The sequence below is a fragment of the Balaenoptera musculus genome, chromosome X (genome assembly GCF_009873245.2).
Source record: "Balaenoptera musculus isolate JJ_BM4_2016_0621 chromosome X, mBalMus1.pri.v3, whole genome shotgun sequence".
Lineage (NCBI taxonomy): Eukaryota > Metazoa > Chordata > Mammalia > Artiodactyla > Balaenopteridae > Balaenoptera > Balaenoptera musculus.
Window position 1 is genome coordinate 94,802,144 of NC_045806.1, and position 13,125 is coordinate 94,815,268.

The following is a 13,125-nucleotide window of genomic DNA, read 5'->3' on the forward strand; positions in this document are numbered from 1 at the left end:
CCTCCCATTTCTTACCACATTCCTCAAAGGACATGGGGATAAGATGATAGTGAGCAGCCAATAGGGGAATGATCTAATGGTTCAAGGCCCTTCGGGAGCTTCTGTAAAACTCCATACAAATAAAATGTAAAAGACTGACAATGCCAAGTGTTGGCAAGAATGTATGACTGGAACACTCATATACTGTTGGTGAGAATGCAAAATAGTATAGCCATTTTGGGGAAGAGTTTTCAGTATCTTGTAAAGTTAAACAGTCTTACCATATGACCTACGCCTAGGTATTTAACCCAAGAGAAATGAAAATATATTTGTACACAAATGCTCATAGTAGCTTTACTTGTAATGACCCCAAACTGGAAACAACCTAAATGTCCATCAATAAGGTGAAACAAGATGTGTTATATCCATACAATAGAATATTTTTGGCAATAAAAAGGAATGAGGTACTGATACATGCCACAACATGGATGAACCCCAAAAACATGCTAAGTGAAGGAAGCCAATCACAAAAGACGACATATTGTATGATTACATTTATATGAAATGTCTAGAAAGGACAAATCTATACAAATAGAAAGTAGATTCATGATTACCTGGGGCCAGGGATGGGGAAACTGACTGCAAAGGAATGTGACAGAATTTTGAAGTAATGGACATATTTTATATCTCAAATGTGGTAGTGGTTATATATATATATATGTGTATATATATATATGTATATATGTATATACATATATATGTATATATGTATATATATATATGTATATATGTATATACATATATACATATATATATACACACACACATATATATTTGTCAAAACTCATTAACTCTACATACTAAATTGATGAATTTTTTTATATGTAAATTATATCCCCAATATACTTTCAGATTTTTTAAAAGTCAGGCAGAGGCCAGCTTTCTGCTGAATCATGTTACTGCTTGTACCTTTGCATCACCAGTTATCCTTTGGGAACTCCAAGTGCCAATGGCAACAACATCCTCAATGCAGAGGTCACCAAGAACACAGATACACAAGTAGGTGGAAAGAGCTGTCTTATTGGAAATATGATCCAATGAGAAAAGATGGAGAAGTAGACATGACCTTACTGAAATCTGGGGCTCAAGACAGAAGGGCTTTGCAAAGAGGGCATTTTGAGTCTATTATAAGCAAAGGCCATAAATAAAATGACAGCATTTTCTCACCTGTGATGGATGTGAAGAAGGGAACTAGTTTGTCACCTATAAATTATTTCCCTGCCATATCTGTACTTAGAATGTCATCGGAATTGTCAGCCCTTCTAACAATAGTTCTTCCATTTACCTTTCTTTTTGCTCCAGACAAATTTCAAGCAGCTTAAGACACTTGCCTTGAAAGGCCTTTTATTTTTGACCCAACTAGACCTGTGTCAGTCCTGAGTCATTAGCCCTTAGAGGGAGAAGACTTGCTGGTAGTTTCACATTCACTCTTATTTGATCTTCCCAAGCTTATAAAACAGTTATGATCATTATTAGTTATTTCACAGGTGAGGAAATTGAGGTATGTAACATTAAAAACACTTGCCCAAATTCTCATGACTAATATGTGGAGCTAATATTCTGACAGAACTACAACCCAGGTCTGACTCCAGAGCCTGGATTCTTAACCATCATGTCCTTATATCTCAGGCTATTAAAATGATAGCTATCATTGATTAAATGATTGTTATGAGCCAGGCACTGAGACAAGCAGTTTGCATACATTACTTCAGTAATTCTAGAATGCCTATGTTCCATGAGGACTCACTACTGTTCTCCAGTTCCCAACACAGTCCCTGGAATATAATAGATATTCAACCAAGATTTATTATGTGAATAAATGAACAGCCCTCTGTGCTAGATATTATTGGCCCCATTTTTGTAAAAAAAAAAAAAATGAAGCTCAAAGATATTAAATTGCTTGAGTCTACACAGCTCTCAACTGGCAGAGCCCAAAGTTCTACCACCTCGTACCTGCTATTTGTTCCAATGTCAGGGGGTTGGGGAATGTCAGCCAGTGAAAATGGAGCACTCTAGCAGTAAGAGCACAGAACGAAGGTTGCTGCTGCAACTTGAGATGTTAGAGAATCCCACTCCTTCTCATTTGGTCTTTTCCCATCCCCCAGAATCTGCCCCACTGCTGAAGCTTGTGGCCTGATTATGCTTGGGGCATGACACGTGATAGGTAAATAATTCTTCTGTCTTCACTTAAGGGTGGTTGAAAATACCATATCTTTAAACAATTCTTGTCTGGATTATTTTGTACTCATTTTCTTTCCAAATCTGATAGATAATTTTTTTGACCAAGGGCTTGGGCATATCTGAAACTCTTCTAAGAAGAGAGTAGCCACAAACTAAATGACCCATTTGTCCTAGCATAGTACATTCTCAAGGGTCTTCAAGGTTTCTCACTGCTCTGGCTAAGGTCACCATAAGTCTAGGGCTGGGACATCTGCTTCCTGAGCATTAGTCTTACTGCCACAAGTCTTTATCTATATTTCTATCTGGTTAACTCAGGCATTTGTAATGCAAAAACATGCTGATATGCACCAGAACAGGGCTGAGTTTTTCACTCACTTCAGGGAATAATAATAGAAGAGTTATATTGGGAATGGGAAACAGTAAGACCACTTTGCTACTATCTATCTAGTTTTAACTATTATATGTCTGCCATGGGCAGGTATTATAAATTCAACAAAGAATTACTGAGCACCTCTATGTGTAAGGAAGTATGCTAGGCCTTAGGGATATAGAAATAAAATTGGATGATTCCGGGCTTCCCTGGTGGCGCAGTGGTTGAGGGTCTGCCTGCCAATGCAGGGGACGTGGGTTCGAGCCCTGGTCTGGGAGGATCCCACATGCCGCGGAGCAACTCGGCCCGTGAGCCACAATTACTGGGTCTGCGCATCTGGAGCCTGTGCTTGACAACGAGAGGCCGTGATAGTGAGAGGCCCGCGCACCGCGAGGAAGAGTGGCCCCCGCTTGCCGCAACTAGAGAAAGCCCTCGCACAGAAACGAAGACCCAACAAAGCCATACATACATACATACATACATACATACATAAAAAGAATGTAAGCAGACAAGAATAGCATTAAAAAAATAAAAGGAAGCAGCCGCATAGCACAGGGAGATCAGCTCGGTGCTTTGTGACCACCTAGAGGGGTGGGATAGGGAGGGTGGGAGGGAGGGAGATGCAAGAGGGAAGAGATATGGGAACATATGTATATGTATAACTGATTCACTTTGTTTTAAAGCAGAAACTAACACACCATTGTAAAGCAATTATACTTCAATAAAGATGTTAAAAATAAATAAATAAATAAAAATAAAAAATAAAAAATTTAAAAAAAAAATTGCATGATTCCTGTCTTGATTAGCTCATAATCTAGTAGGAAAAATGAGGATATAATAAATTATTACAAGTGATATGAGTGTTTCAAAGGAGAAACACTAAGACATGTTATATGCTAAGTGAATTAGCTTAAGCCACTTGCTCCACACCAAGAATCACCTTCCTCCAAATTCCCAGATAGACACTGGAGTAGGTGACAAGGACGTTTGGTAGGTAACCTTCCAGTGTCTACAGAAAATATGCTATCAGTGGCTTCTATCATTGCTGTCTGCTGGATGCCAGGAACTTTACATATAGTATCTCAACTCATCACAGCTACTTTGCAATACAGATTTTACAGATGTGAAAACTAAGGTTCAGAGAGGTAACTTGCCCAAGGTCTCAGAGCTTTGGCTTAACTCAGATTGGGATTTTAATCTAAATTCTTTCTAACTCCCAAGCCCATGATTCTTCCACTGTTTCAAACTACTTTCAGGATGTAGTGCTGTTAGGAGCAAGAGTTGAGGATTCTAGTCCCAGATCTAATACTAAATAGTTGTATGTCCTTAGACAATTCTTTCTTTATCTGTTGGTGGGAGTGTTGAATACACGCCTTGCCTACTTCATAGTTTATCAAAATGATAAATGAGACAGTAGGAGACTTAGATCACATAAAATGCTCTGCGTATGGGTGGGATGTTACCAATTATTGAATAACATTAAAAGGTTGCTTCTTCACCATACTCTATAATCACTGCATTGCTTGTTCACTCATAGTCAAGGCTGGGAGAGGAAAGAAAGGCTAACTGGAAAGGGCTTGGGATTGGAACTTAGCAAAGAGAGTCATAACATGACCTGAATAATTTTCCATTTCTTGAGCCTTAAATTCTTCATCTCTAAAGTTGGAACATTAATCTGTGGCTTTAGGAGACTTCTTTTTTTTTTTAACATATTTATTGGAGTATAATTGCTTTACAATGGTGTGTTAGTTTCTGCTGTATAACAAAGTGAATCAGCTATACATATACATATATCCCCATATCTCTTCCCTCTTGCATCTCCCTCCCTCCCACCCTCCCTATCCCACCCCTCTAGGTGGTCACAAAGCACCGAGTTGATCTCCCTGTGCTATGTGGCTGCTTCCCACTAGCTATCTATTTTACATTTGGTAGTGTATATATGTCCATGCCACTCTCTCAGTTCATCCCAGATTACCCTTCCCCCTCCCGGTGTCCTCAAGTCCATTCTCTATGTCTGCGTCTTTATTCCTGTCCTGCCCCTAGGTTCCTCAGAACCATTTTTTTTTTTAGATTCCATGTATTTGTGTTAGCATATGATATTTGTTTTTCTCTTTCTGACTTACTTTACTCTGTATGACAGACTCCAGGTCCATCCACCTCACTACAAATAACTCAATTTCATTTCTTTTGATGGCTGAGTAATATTCCATTGTATATATGTGCCACCTCTTCTTTATCCGTTCATCTGTCGATGGACATTTAGGTTGCTTCCATGTCTTGGCTATTGTAAGTAGATCTGCAATGAACATTGTGGTACATGACTCTTTTTGAATTATGGTTTTCTCAGGGTATATGCCCAGTAGTGGGATTGCTGGGTCATATGGTAGTTCTATTTTTAGTTATTTAAGGAACCTCCATACTGTTCTCCATAGTGGCTGTATCAAGTTACATTCCCACCAACAGTGAAAGAGGGTTCCCTTTTCTCCACACCCTCTCCAGGATTTATTGTTTGTAGATTTTTGATGATGGCCATTCTGACTGCTGTGAGGTGATACCATATTGTAGTTTTGATTTGCATTTCTCTAATGATTAGTGATGTTGAGTATCCTTTCATGTGTTTGTTGGCAATCGGTATATCTTCTTTGGAGAAATGTCTATTTAGGTCTTCTGCACATTTTTGGATTGGGCTGGGTTTTTTTTGATATTGAGCTGCATGAGCTGCTTGTAAATTTTGGAGATTAATCCTTTGTCAGTTGCTTCATTTGCAAATATTTTCTAGGAGACTTCTGATAACTGAAAAACATGATATGGACTAAGTTGTTTATATTAAGTTTTCTCCACCTTGAGCAGGGCCACAGGTTGCCTGCACACCACAGGGACGTGGCAAAGCAAAAAAAGAAAAAGTTTAAATCTAAGTGGGCTAGGCTCTGTCAGCTCATCAGTTGCAAGCGGTGTTCATCACTAAGTGAATTGCACTTAATGAATTAAAGATGAAAGAGGCAGCAGGGAGCACAAATGCAGGGAAGACCTTTCACTTCAAATTTAAAGGGCTCATTTTATGACTATTTAAGATCTGCAGATCAGAATTTTTCCATTCTTCCTCTAATTGTTTACTTGAAATAGCATATACTGTTTGAAATGGTGGGGGCATTGGGAATGGACAGAGGAACAAAGATAAATCCTCAAATTGGTAAACAAAGGCTGCTGTAGCTTAGTCACTGAGTCTCCTCTAGGAACAGGAGCTCTGAGGTAGGTGGGCAAGGTGGGTAAGGTTCAGGTTGGCTGTAGATCTAAGGATCAGATTCTAGATTGCATACAACTAGTGGACAGTTTCATCACCTGTATTTTACTCCTCACCAAGTAGTAATGCTAACTTTGCTTGCATTCTTCCAATGATATGGAACTCATAAATTACTTAATGGAGACAATCATCCCATCTCCACCCCTACCCTCCCAAACGTCTTCAGATAGTGCCTTACTTGTCTCTGAGAACAAGTATTCCACACAGGAGTCCTTCAGAGACAGTTACACATGTATCAAGTTTCCCCTTTGATCCTTGACTTTACTTAAAATCTCAGTGCCTTGGTTTTCCGACCTGGAATATGACAAAATCGTGGTCAAGATTGAATGAGATAATGAATATTAAAGTGATTTTTAAGATACTTAAATTTCTGTACACATATACAGTGAAGCTCAATGGGGATAAGAACCTAATCATTCCTTTCTGGTTGTTCTTTTAATATTTTCACATATTGATTAGATGGGTATGGTGATAGCTCAACCCAGATTTATTGAGATGGTCCCAATTTAGAATGTTATCTCACTGTTCTTATAAAACATGACAAGGTGCACACTCAGTTATGTAAAGCACTCTCCCAGACTGCTTCCTTGAACCTAGAAGTAGTAAAGAAGTCTTTGTCAGACATGATCATTTGTTTTGCCTTGCCCCCCCAAAAAAAAAAATCACTGAATTTATGAGGCTTAAGGAAGAAAGGAAGATAGTGGATAGAAAGCCAAAAACTGGTGATACCAATGCCTGTTGGACTTTCCCTCAAGCTCAGACCACTTCTACAGAGATCCCATCCCCCTGCTTGCTTACTCAGCTTCCTCCCATTTTGATCAGATTTTCATGGCTGGATTCCAGGTCTTATTTTTCTTGTCACAATTTTAACCTCAGGCTACTACTGGTAGGGATTCTTTTGCTTGTCCTTCCCCTAGCCCTTTATCATCTTAGTGTATCCATCAACACAGATTTACATAAGACCCATGGAACCAGCCCTGTGCAAGGTATTGTGGGAGTTTAAAGGAAAGAGGCTTCCTCCAGGAGGGAACATAAAATCATGTGTCTTTCCACAGTTCAGGGAATGGAGAAGTTAGTAAGGGTCTGAGTAGTCAGAGGAGGCTGCATCCAGGAGGCTGAACTTAAGCTGAGCATAGGAAGAAGAGGGCTTTTAGGTGAGGGGAGAAAGAGATTAAAAGCAGGAGTGGGCATGATTACATGTTCTGAAGTGCAGGTAGGGGCTTGGCTTCCTTATATGTAAAATGCAAATAATCATACCTACTTCATAAGACTACTGTGAGGATCATACGGTCTAGGAGAGAGGTAACAAACGCATGTTCAGCATGTTGCAGTTATCCCTCCAGACCCCATGGCAGACATTGACAATCCTTCACAACATTCTACCAGTGAGGCCAGTTACAGGTCTAGAGTCCTCTTACATACAGCTCCAGGCAGCCAGTACCAATCAGAGTACGTAAGCTGGCATAAATTAGATACTCAAGAAATCACAAGTGTTATTACCAAAGACCTACAAAAATGTTGGATACAACTGAAGGAAAACAGGACTTGTCTTTCCTATTCTTACCAAAAACAAATGAAAATCTCTGCATTTACAGTGTGTCAGAGGCCTGCCATGTCTTCAGTACTTGCAGGTCTGAAATGAGACTTAGACCCGATCCTGCTACAAAGGTTATCTGCCATATGTTATAACATCTCTTATGAGCTGTAAGTAGCAGCACACTTGATCTTCATGAGTTGACACACCTCCAAAACATGACTACTTTCCCTGAAGTCTTCACTTCACCAGCCATATAACGTTGGTACCCCTCAGGGCCTGAATCAAGTTGGCAAGTACAGCAAAGAAGCAATAGAGTCTATCTTTGGGGTTTTTCCTTGACTCCATGTAATACTCTGTGTTCAACCCTAGTGCTATGATGTCTACCTAATGGCAGATCACCTTGCCTTCCATCCAGTGTCCAGATCCTTGCCTTCCTAGAAAAACTCTCCCATTCCTTCTAGGCATTTTTCTTTATTGGATTGAGAGAAAAGAACAGTGCAAATGGGTCATGTATTGCTGGGATGATGTTATCGGTCATGATTCTGGCTGGTGACTGAGCAGAATCATTCAGACATGTGTTGTGGTTGCCAGTAGAGACAGTAGGCAAAGGAGAGAAGGTAGGTGAAGGAGGAGACTGAGAAACATGACCTTAGGAGGAATGTTAAATAGACCCATGGAGCAGGAAGGCTAATATGGCTCCTTAATAGAGTTGTGCACATTCGAAAGGAAAACTGCGAAACTGACAGGGAATACTTGTAGATAGTGTTCATGACATGTTGAACTTCATAAGCAGCTAGGCCATGGGTCCAGCTGAGCCAGAAGGAAGGTTGACGCTTAAAGGAAGGTATGAGGTCTGAGTCATAGCAATAGGCATATTGATCCCAGCTGGGCTGCTCTGTCTGATATGGGGATAAGAGGCAAGAGAGAGAGTAGCAATTGAGTTGACCCTGCTCTCAGGACTCTGTAGTTCCTGCTGGGAGTTATGTACTCCAGAGTGGAGTAGTTTTATATCTGGGGAAACTCTTAACTATGGCTTTGGTTCAAACTGAACACAAACATCAAAGTGGCCTGCAATAATTTACTAAACCTATTTTTGTGTTGTTGTTTTTGTAGTTGAAACACATACTGATAAGGAAAAGCTTAAGCATATGCAGTTTTCTATCAGACCTGGTCCAAGCTCACTAGTCTGATCCCTCAAGCCTGTGCATTTGAGTTATGAGCTCTGTCTCTACTTCGTCTCTGAAAGACTGTGGTCTGGAACTCCTCCAGACTGTCAGCTCTGCCCCCAGGATCTGCTGGAACAATCCAATAGAAGGCCATTGACCTCTAAAAGGAGAGCAATTTCCAAAATGATAAGGCAAGGTAGATTTTCTTTGAGGGATTAAGCAACTGCCATTGACAACAGTGCCATTGTATGATTTGCATTTGGGCTAATGCTTATAATTTTAGCAAGTGTTTCACCAGTGCTACATAATTAGAAAAATTAAATGATCTGCCACTTTGAATACATAATTCTGTAAAGAAACTGGAGACCTCTACAGATATTCTGGAACTTCTGAGAGTGGAGTCAAAGGGCAGAAAGCAGGGACAGAGAAGGAAAAGTTATAATTGCACCCCCCAAAAAAGAGTTTGGTAGAGGTCCACAAACCCTTACCTTCAATTCTGAAATCAAAAAGCTCTGTACAACAGAAGCTTTTTTTTTTTTTTTAATTTGGTGCCAGAACTTATTTGGCAGAAAAACCTGACCTGAACTGACATGAACTTAGTCTTTATCTCTTTTAGTATGAATATTCAGACATTTTTTTTCCTGCAGAAATGTTAATGGCTTAATTATGGGATGTTTTCCCAGACATTACTGGGAGTGTTATGTAATAAACAGTACATACTCTATGTTACTTTTCTAAAATCTGAAAATAATTTAAATTCTAAAACACAGACTGTGGACCTAGAATAATGATAGCTAACATTTATGGAGCATTTGCCATCTGCATGAAGCTGTGCTAATCTCTTTTCATCTCATTTCATCTTCATGACACCAAGAGGCACGTATTAATATCATCTCCATTTTAAAGTTTGGAACTGATTCTCACAGAGGTTAAATAACTTGTCCAGAGTCACACGACTTTTGGCCAAGCCAGAGTTTGGACCCAGGTCAGTCTGACTCTAGAACCTACATGCTGAACTCTTGCTCTCTACTACCTGGGAGAGATGAGCAGTTGTTAAGAACAGTGTGGGCAATTTGTGGCTTTATATGGAGGTAGAATAGGCTACCACCTATTCTACATCATTTGAGGGTCAACCTCCTACCCCCATATATGTCGCCTCCCCATCCCTACTTCTCTGAGATGCTACTAATATGGCTTTATTCCATGATATTTGTATGGATGGCTTTTCTCACAAGGACCACCATCATCAGAAATCTGCCAGCCAACTTGTACAGGTTCCTGGCATCCACTCCAGAATTACTGAATCAGAATTGCTAGAGATTGGGACCAAGTGGATTTTTATACACATTAAAGTTTGAGGAAACAAAAATGAATGCCCTGGGAAAGGTCAATCATTAACACTCAATAATTAATTAACATATTAGCTATCAGTTGACACCTGGCTGGGTTGACAGGAATAAACTCATGGATGGGCACCTGTAAAGTGAAAGATGTCTGAAAGGTAAATAGTAGACTAGATGGGTGAGATATGGAAAGGAGGTATGACAGTATCTTTCTACTCTGGCGTTATGCACTGAGGGTAGAGCCTCACCACTGGCATTGTTCAGCTGCACTGGAACAATCTTGGAAGCAAGTCTCTCATTTTTTGTTGCTACTCAGAGCACCTATCTATTGTCTCACTGATACTCACAGCAACCCTTTGAGGTAGACAAGACAGTCATCCTCATTAGATAAAAAGAAATTGAGAAGCAAATGAGTTCTTCAAATCATCCAACTGATAGTGATTAGGCAAGTTTCTGGCCCCCCATCTTACACTATTTCATTCTTCCAATAATTTCTTCCATAGGTTTCGAGAGGAGGTGCCATCAAATAAAACCTAGGGAATCAAATCTTGCTTTCAGTGATACACATTTTTTTTTTTGCCCACTGATGGCCAATTTAAATACATTTAAATACTACACAAGGAAAGGACAGTGAGAGGAATTACATAGCAGAATAGTTCAACCAATATACGATATGTTTGGGGTTTGTTTTAAACTTTTACTGGTTGCTATATTCTTGTTATCAATGCAGGGAAGACTGCTGAACATTTTGATCTTTATAATTTAGGAATATTCTGTTCTTCTTTGCTAGGTTCTCAATCTCAACTCTTCATCTTGCCTGTGATGTCTTAATCATGGCCATGGCAACCAAATGTGACCTCAGACACAGACTAGAAAGCCAGAAAAAATGGATTAACTACCACCACAGCAATCGGATCCTCATAGCACTGCAGGCTATGATTGGAGCCCTGAGGGTCAAGTCCAACCAGTGAGTATTCCAGTTCTGGCTAAGTGCTCTCTAGAGCAGCACTTCTCAAACTTCAATGCACATTCGAATCACCTGGAGAATCTTGTTAAAATGGAACACTGATTCAGTAGGTCTGGGGTGGGACCTTAGAGTCTGCATTTCCAACAACCTCCCTGGTGATGCCAAAACTGCTGGTTCCCTGATCGCGTTTGGAGTAGCAAGGGGCAAGAACCATCATTATGCCCAAGTAGTGTAAGCAAATGAGCACATTTGTAGTCCTGGAGGAAGTGCTGTTTTGGACAGCAGTTCTGATGAACAGGCCAGCTCTGATATTAACTAGTTGTATGACCTTGGGCAAACATTTTTACTTCTCTAGGTCTCTGTTTTCTCATCTGTGAAATTACAAATTTGGCCTGGATGATTTCTACGATCACTTTGGATTGTAAAATTCTTTGATTCTCTGATAAAGAAAGATACTTTAGAATCAAAAGCTTAGTCTGAGAGCAAATTGCCTCCATATTACCAAGAAGGGGAGTGGGGAGAGAAATCTACTGTAACTTTTGTATTTATCTTCTTAATTCCAAATCTTCTATGTGTCCTAAGGTAATTTATTTCTTCTGAATGTGCAGAACATTGGCATTCTCCATGAAGAAGAGGCAACACTGAGTAGTGGACAACAGTTTTTGGCATTTCTCAGCTCTCAGCATACCCTTGTGACTTCTTCATAGCTAACAGATTTGTCTACTTGCTCATGACACCGTCTCTCTGATCACAGAGCAAAACCACTGTCTGCCCATTGGTATCCAATATTGGTACTCAATTCTGCTTAGTCTCACTTGATTCCAGAAGATACAGTAGAGAATTACACAGAATCACCACCTACCAGAGTGCTCTGTTGAAGCAATATGAGAACTTTGTTCTTGGGTTACAGCAGTCATTTGGTGAGCCCACAAAACAGGAAATGAACCCCTTGGTGAATGCTAAGGTTGACAAAAGGGACAACTTCTCTCAGCAGGATGCCACTACTTTCCAGCTCCTTGCTCAAAATCTGAGATATAATGAAACCAATCAGAGTGATCACTACCAAGAGGAACTAGCTGACTCCATTCAGGCTGAAGTAAGTGGCACAGATCTGATGGACAATCTCCCAGACCTTATCACTCAGTGTATTCAGTTGGATAAGCAACGTAGTGACAGGCCAGAGCTCCTGCAGTCAGAGGCCCAGATCCCAGTGTTGGCTTCCCTGATCCGCCACCAAGCCCTCTCCAACCCCACAGGTCCACCACCCAAGGAAGACCCTATACAGCTTCGAGGAAGCCAGCCGCCTCTCACTCCAGCCAAACGAGCCCGCCAGCAAGAAACTCAGTCATGCCTCTACTGCAGCCAGGCTGGTCACTTCACAAGAGATTGCCTTGCCAAACGTTCTCGAGCCCCAGCAAGGATAAATAACCCAGCTCACCAGTAAGAGGAGCCCAGGCAGGTCGCATTGTAAACTTATATCCCTCTCACCTCCAGCCTCATTGATTTATATCCTGCATTAACATTTAAAATACAGATGGGGAACGGGGATACCACTTTACAGTCATGAACTCCTATGCGTCTGAGAATTTAAACAACCAGATCTTGTTCATTTGGTGACCCATCACCAAACTTGATACAGCAATGATGAAAACAATTCCCAGGCACTTTCTACAGTTGGGACTAATTTCCCAAGTGTACTGAAAGCCTGCAGGCAAAACTCTGCCCAGTCTGACCCAATAGAAACCACCCTGGCAATACATTGGGAACTCCATCCCCACCAACAGGTGATAGATACCTGGGTTGAGTTTGTTGGCCCAAGGCCTTCACTCTTACTCTCATTGGTCTGTATCCTAGTCCCCTGTTGGTTTAAGACTCTTGGCTGAAGTCCCAGTTGCATTTCCATATCCTACTAACATTCTCCTACTAGAGGCTGAATCCTGCTCCACCTATTGACTGGAGTCCAATTTAACACAAACCAACCTTCATGGAAACACAGCTATGCCACCTTTTCATACAGCTATATATTTTGCTACTATTTAAAGACTGCTGCTTGCTCAAAAGTAATCTCTTGGCTATTGACAAACTAGATGGTATGGCCCTTTGAGCAGTCTGCTTGGAACTTTGGGTCCACTTCTTTGAGAGTTAGCCCTTCAGGCAGGTATATGTTTTTAGCCAAGCCCTAGCTTACTCCCCTTTTCTCCAACAACCTACTTCAGGTTCC

General features: G+C 40.6%; 1 protein-coding gene across 1 annotated transcript; it reads left to right on the top strand.

The window, feature by feature from the left end:
* Positions 1–8,228: 8,228 nt before the first annotated feature.
* Positions 8,229–12,348, top strand: RTL4 (retrotransposon Gag like 4). Its single transcript, XM_036839307.1, has 3 exons — positions 8,229–8,272; positions 10,728–10,904; positions 11,730–12,348. Exons 1-3 carry the CDS (start codon positions 8,229–8,231, stop codon positions 12,346–12,348), a joined length of 840 nt encoding a protein of 279 aa, XP_036695202.1.
* The last annotated feature ends 777 nt before the right edge of the window (positions 12,349–13,125 follow it).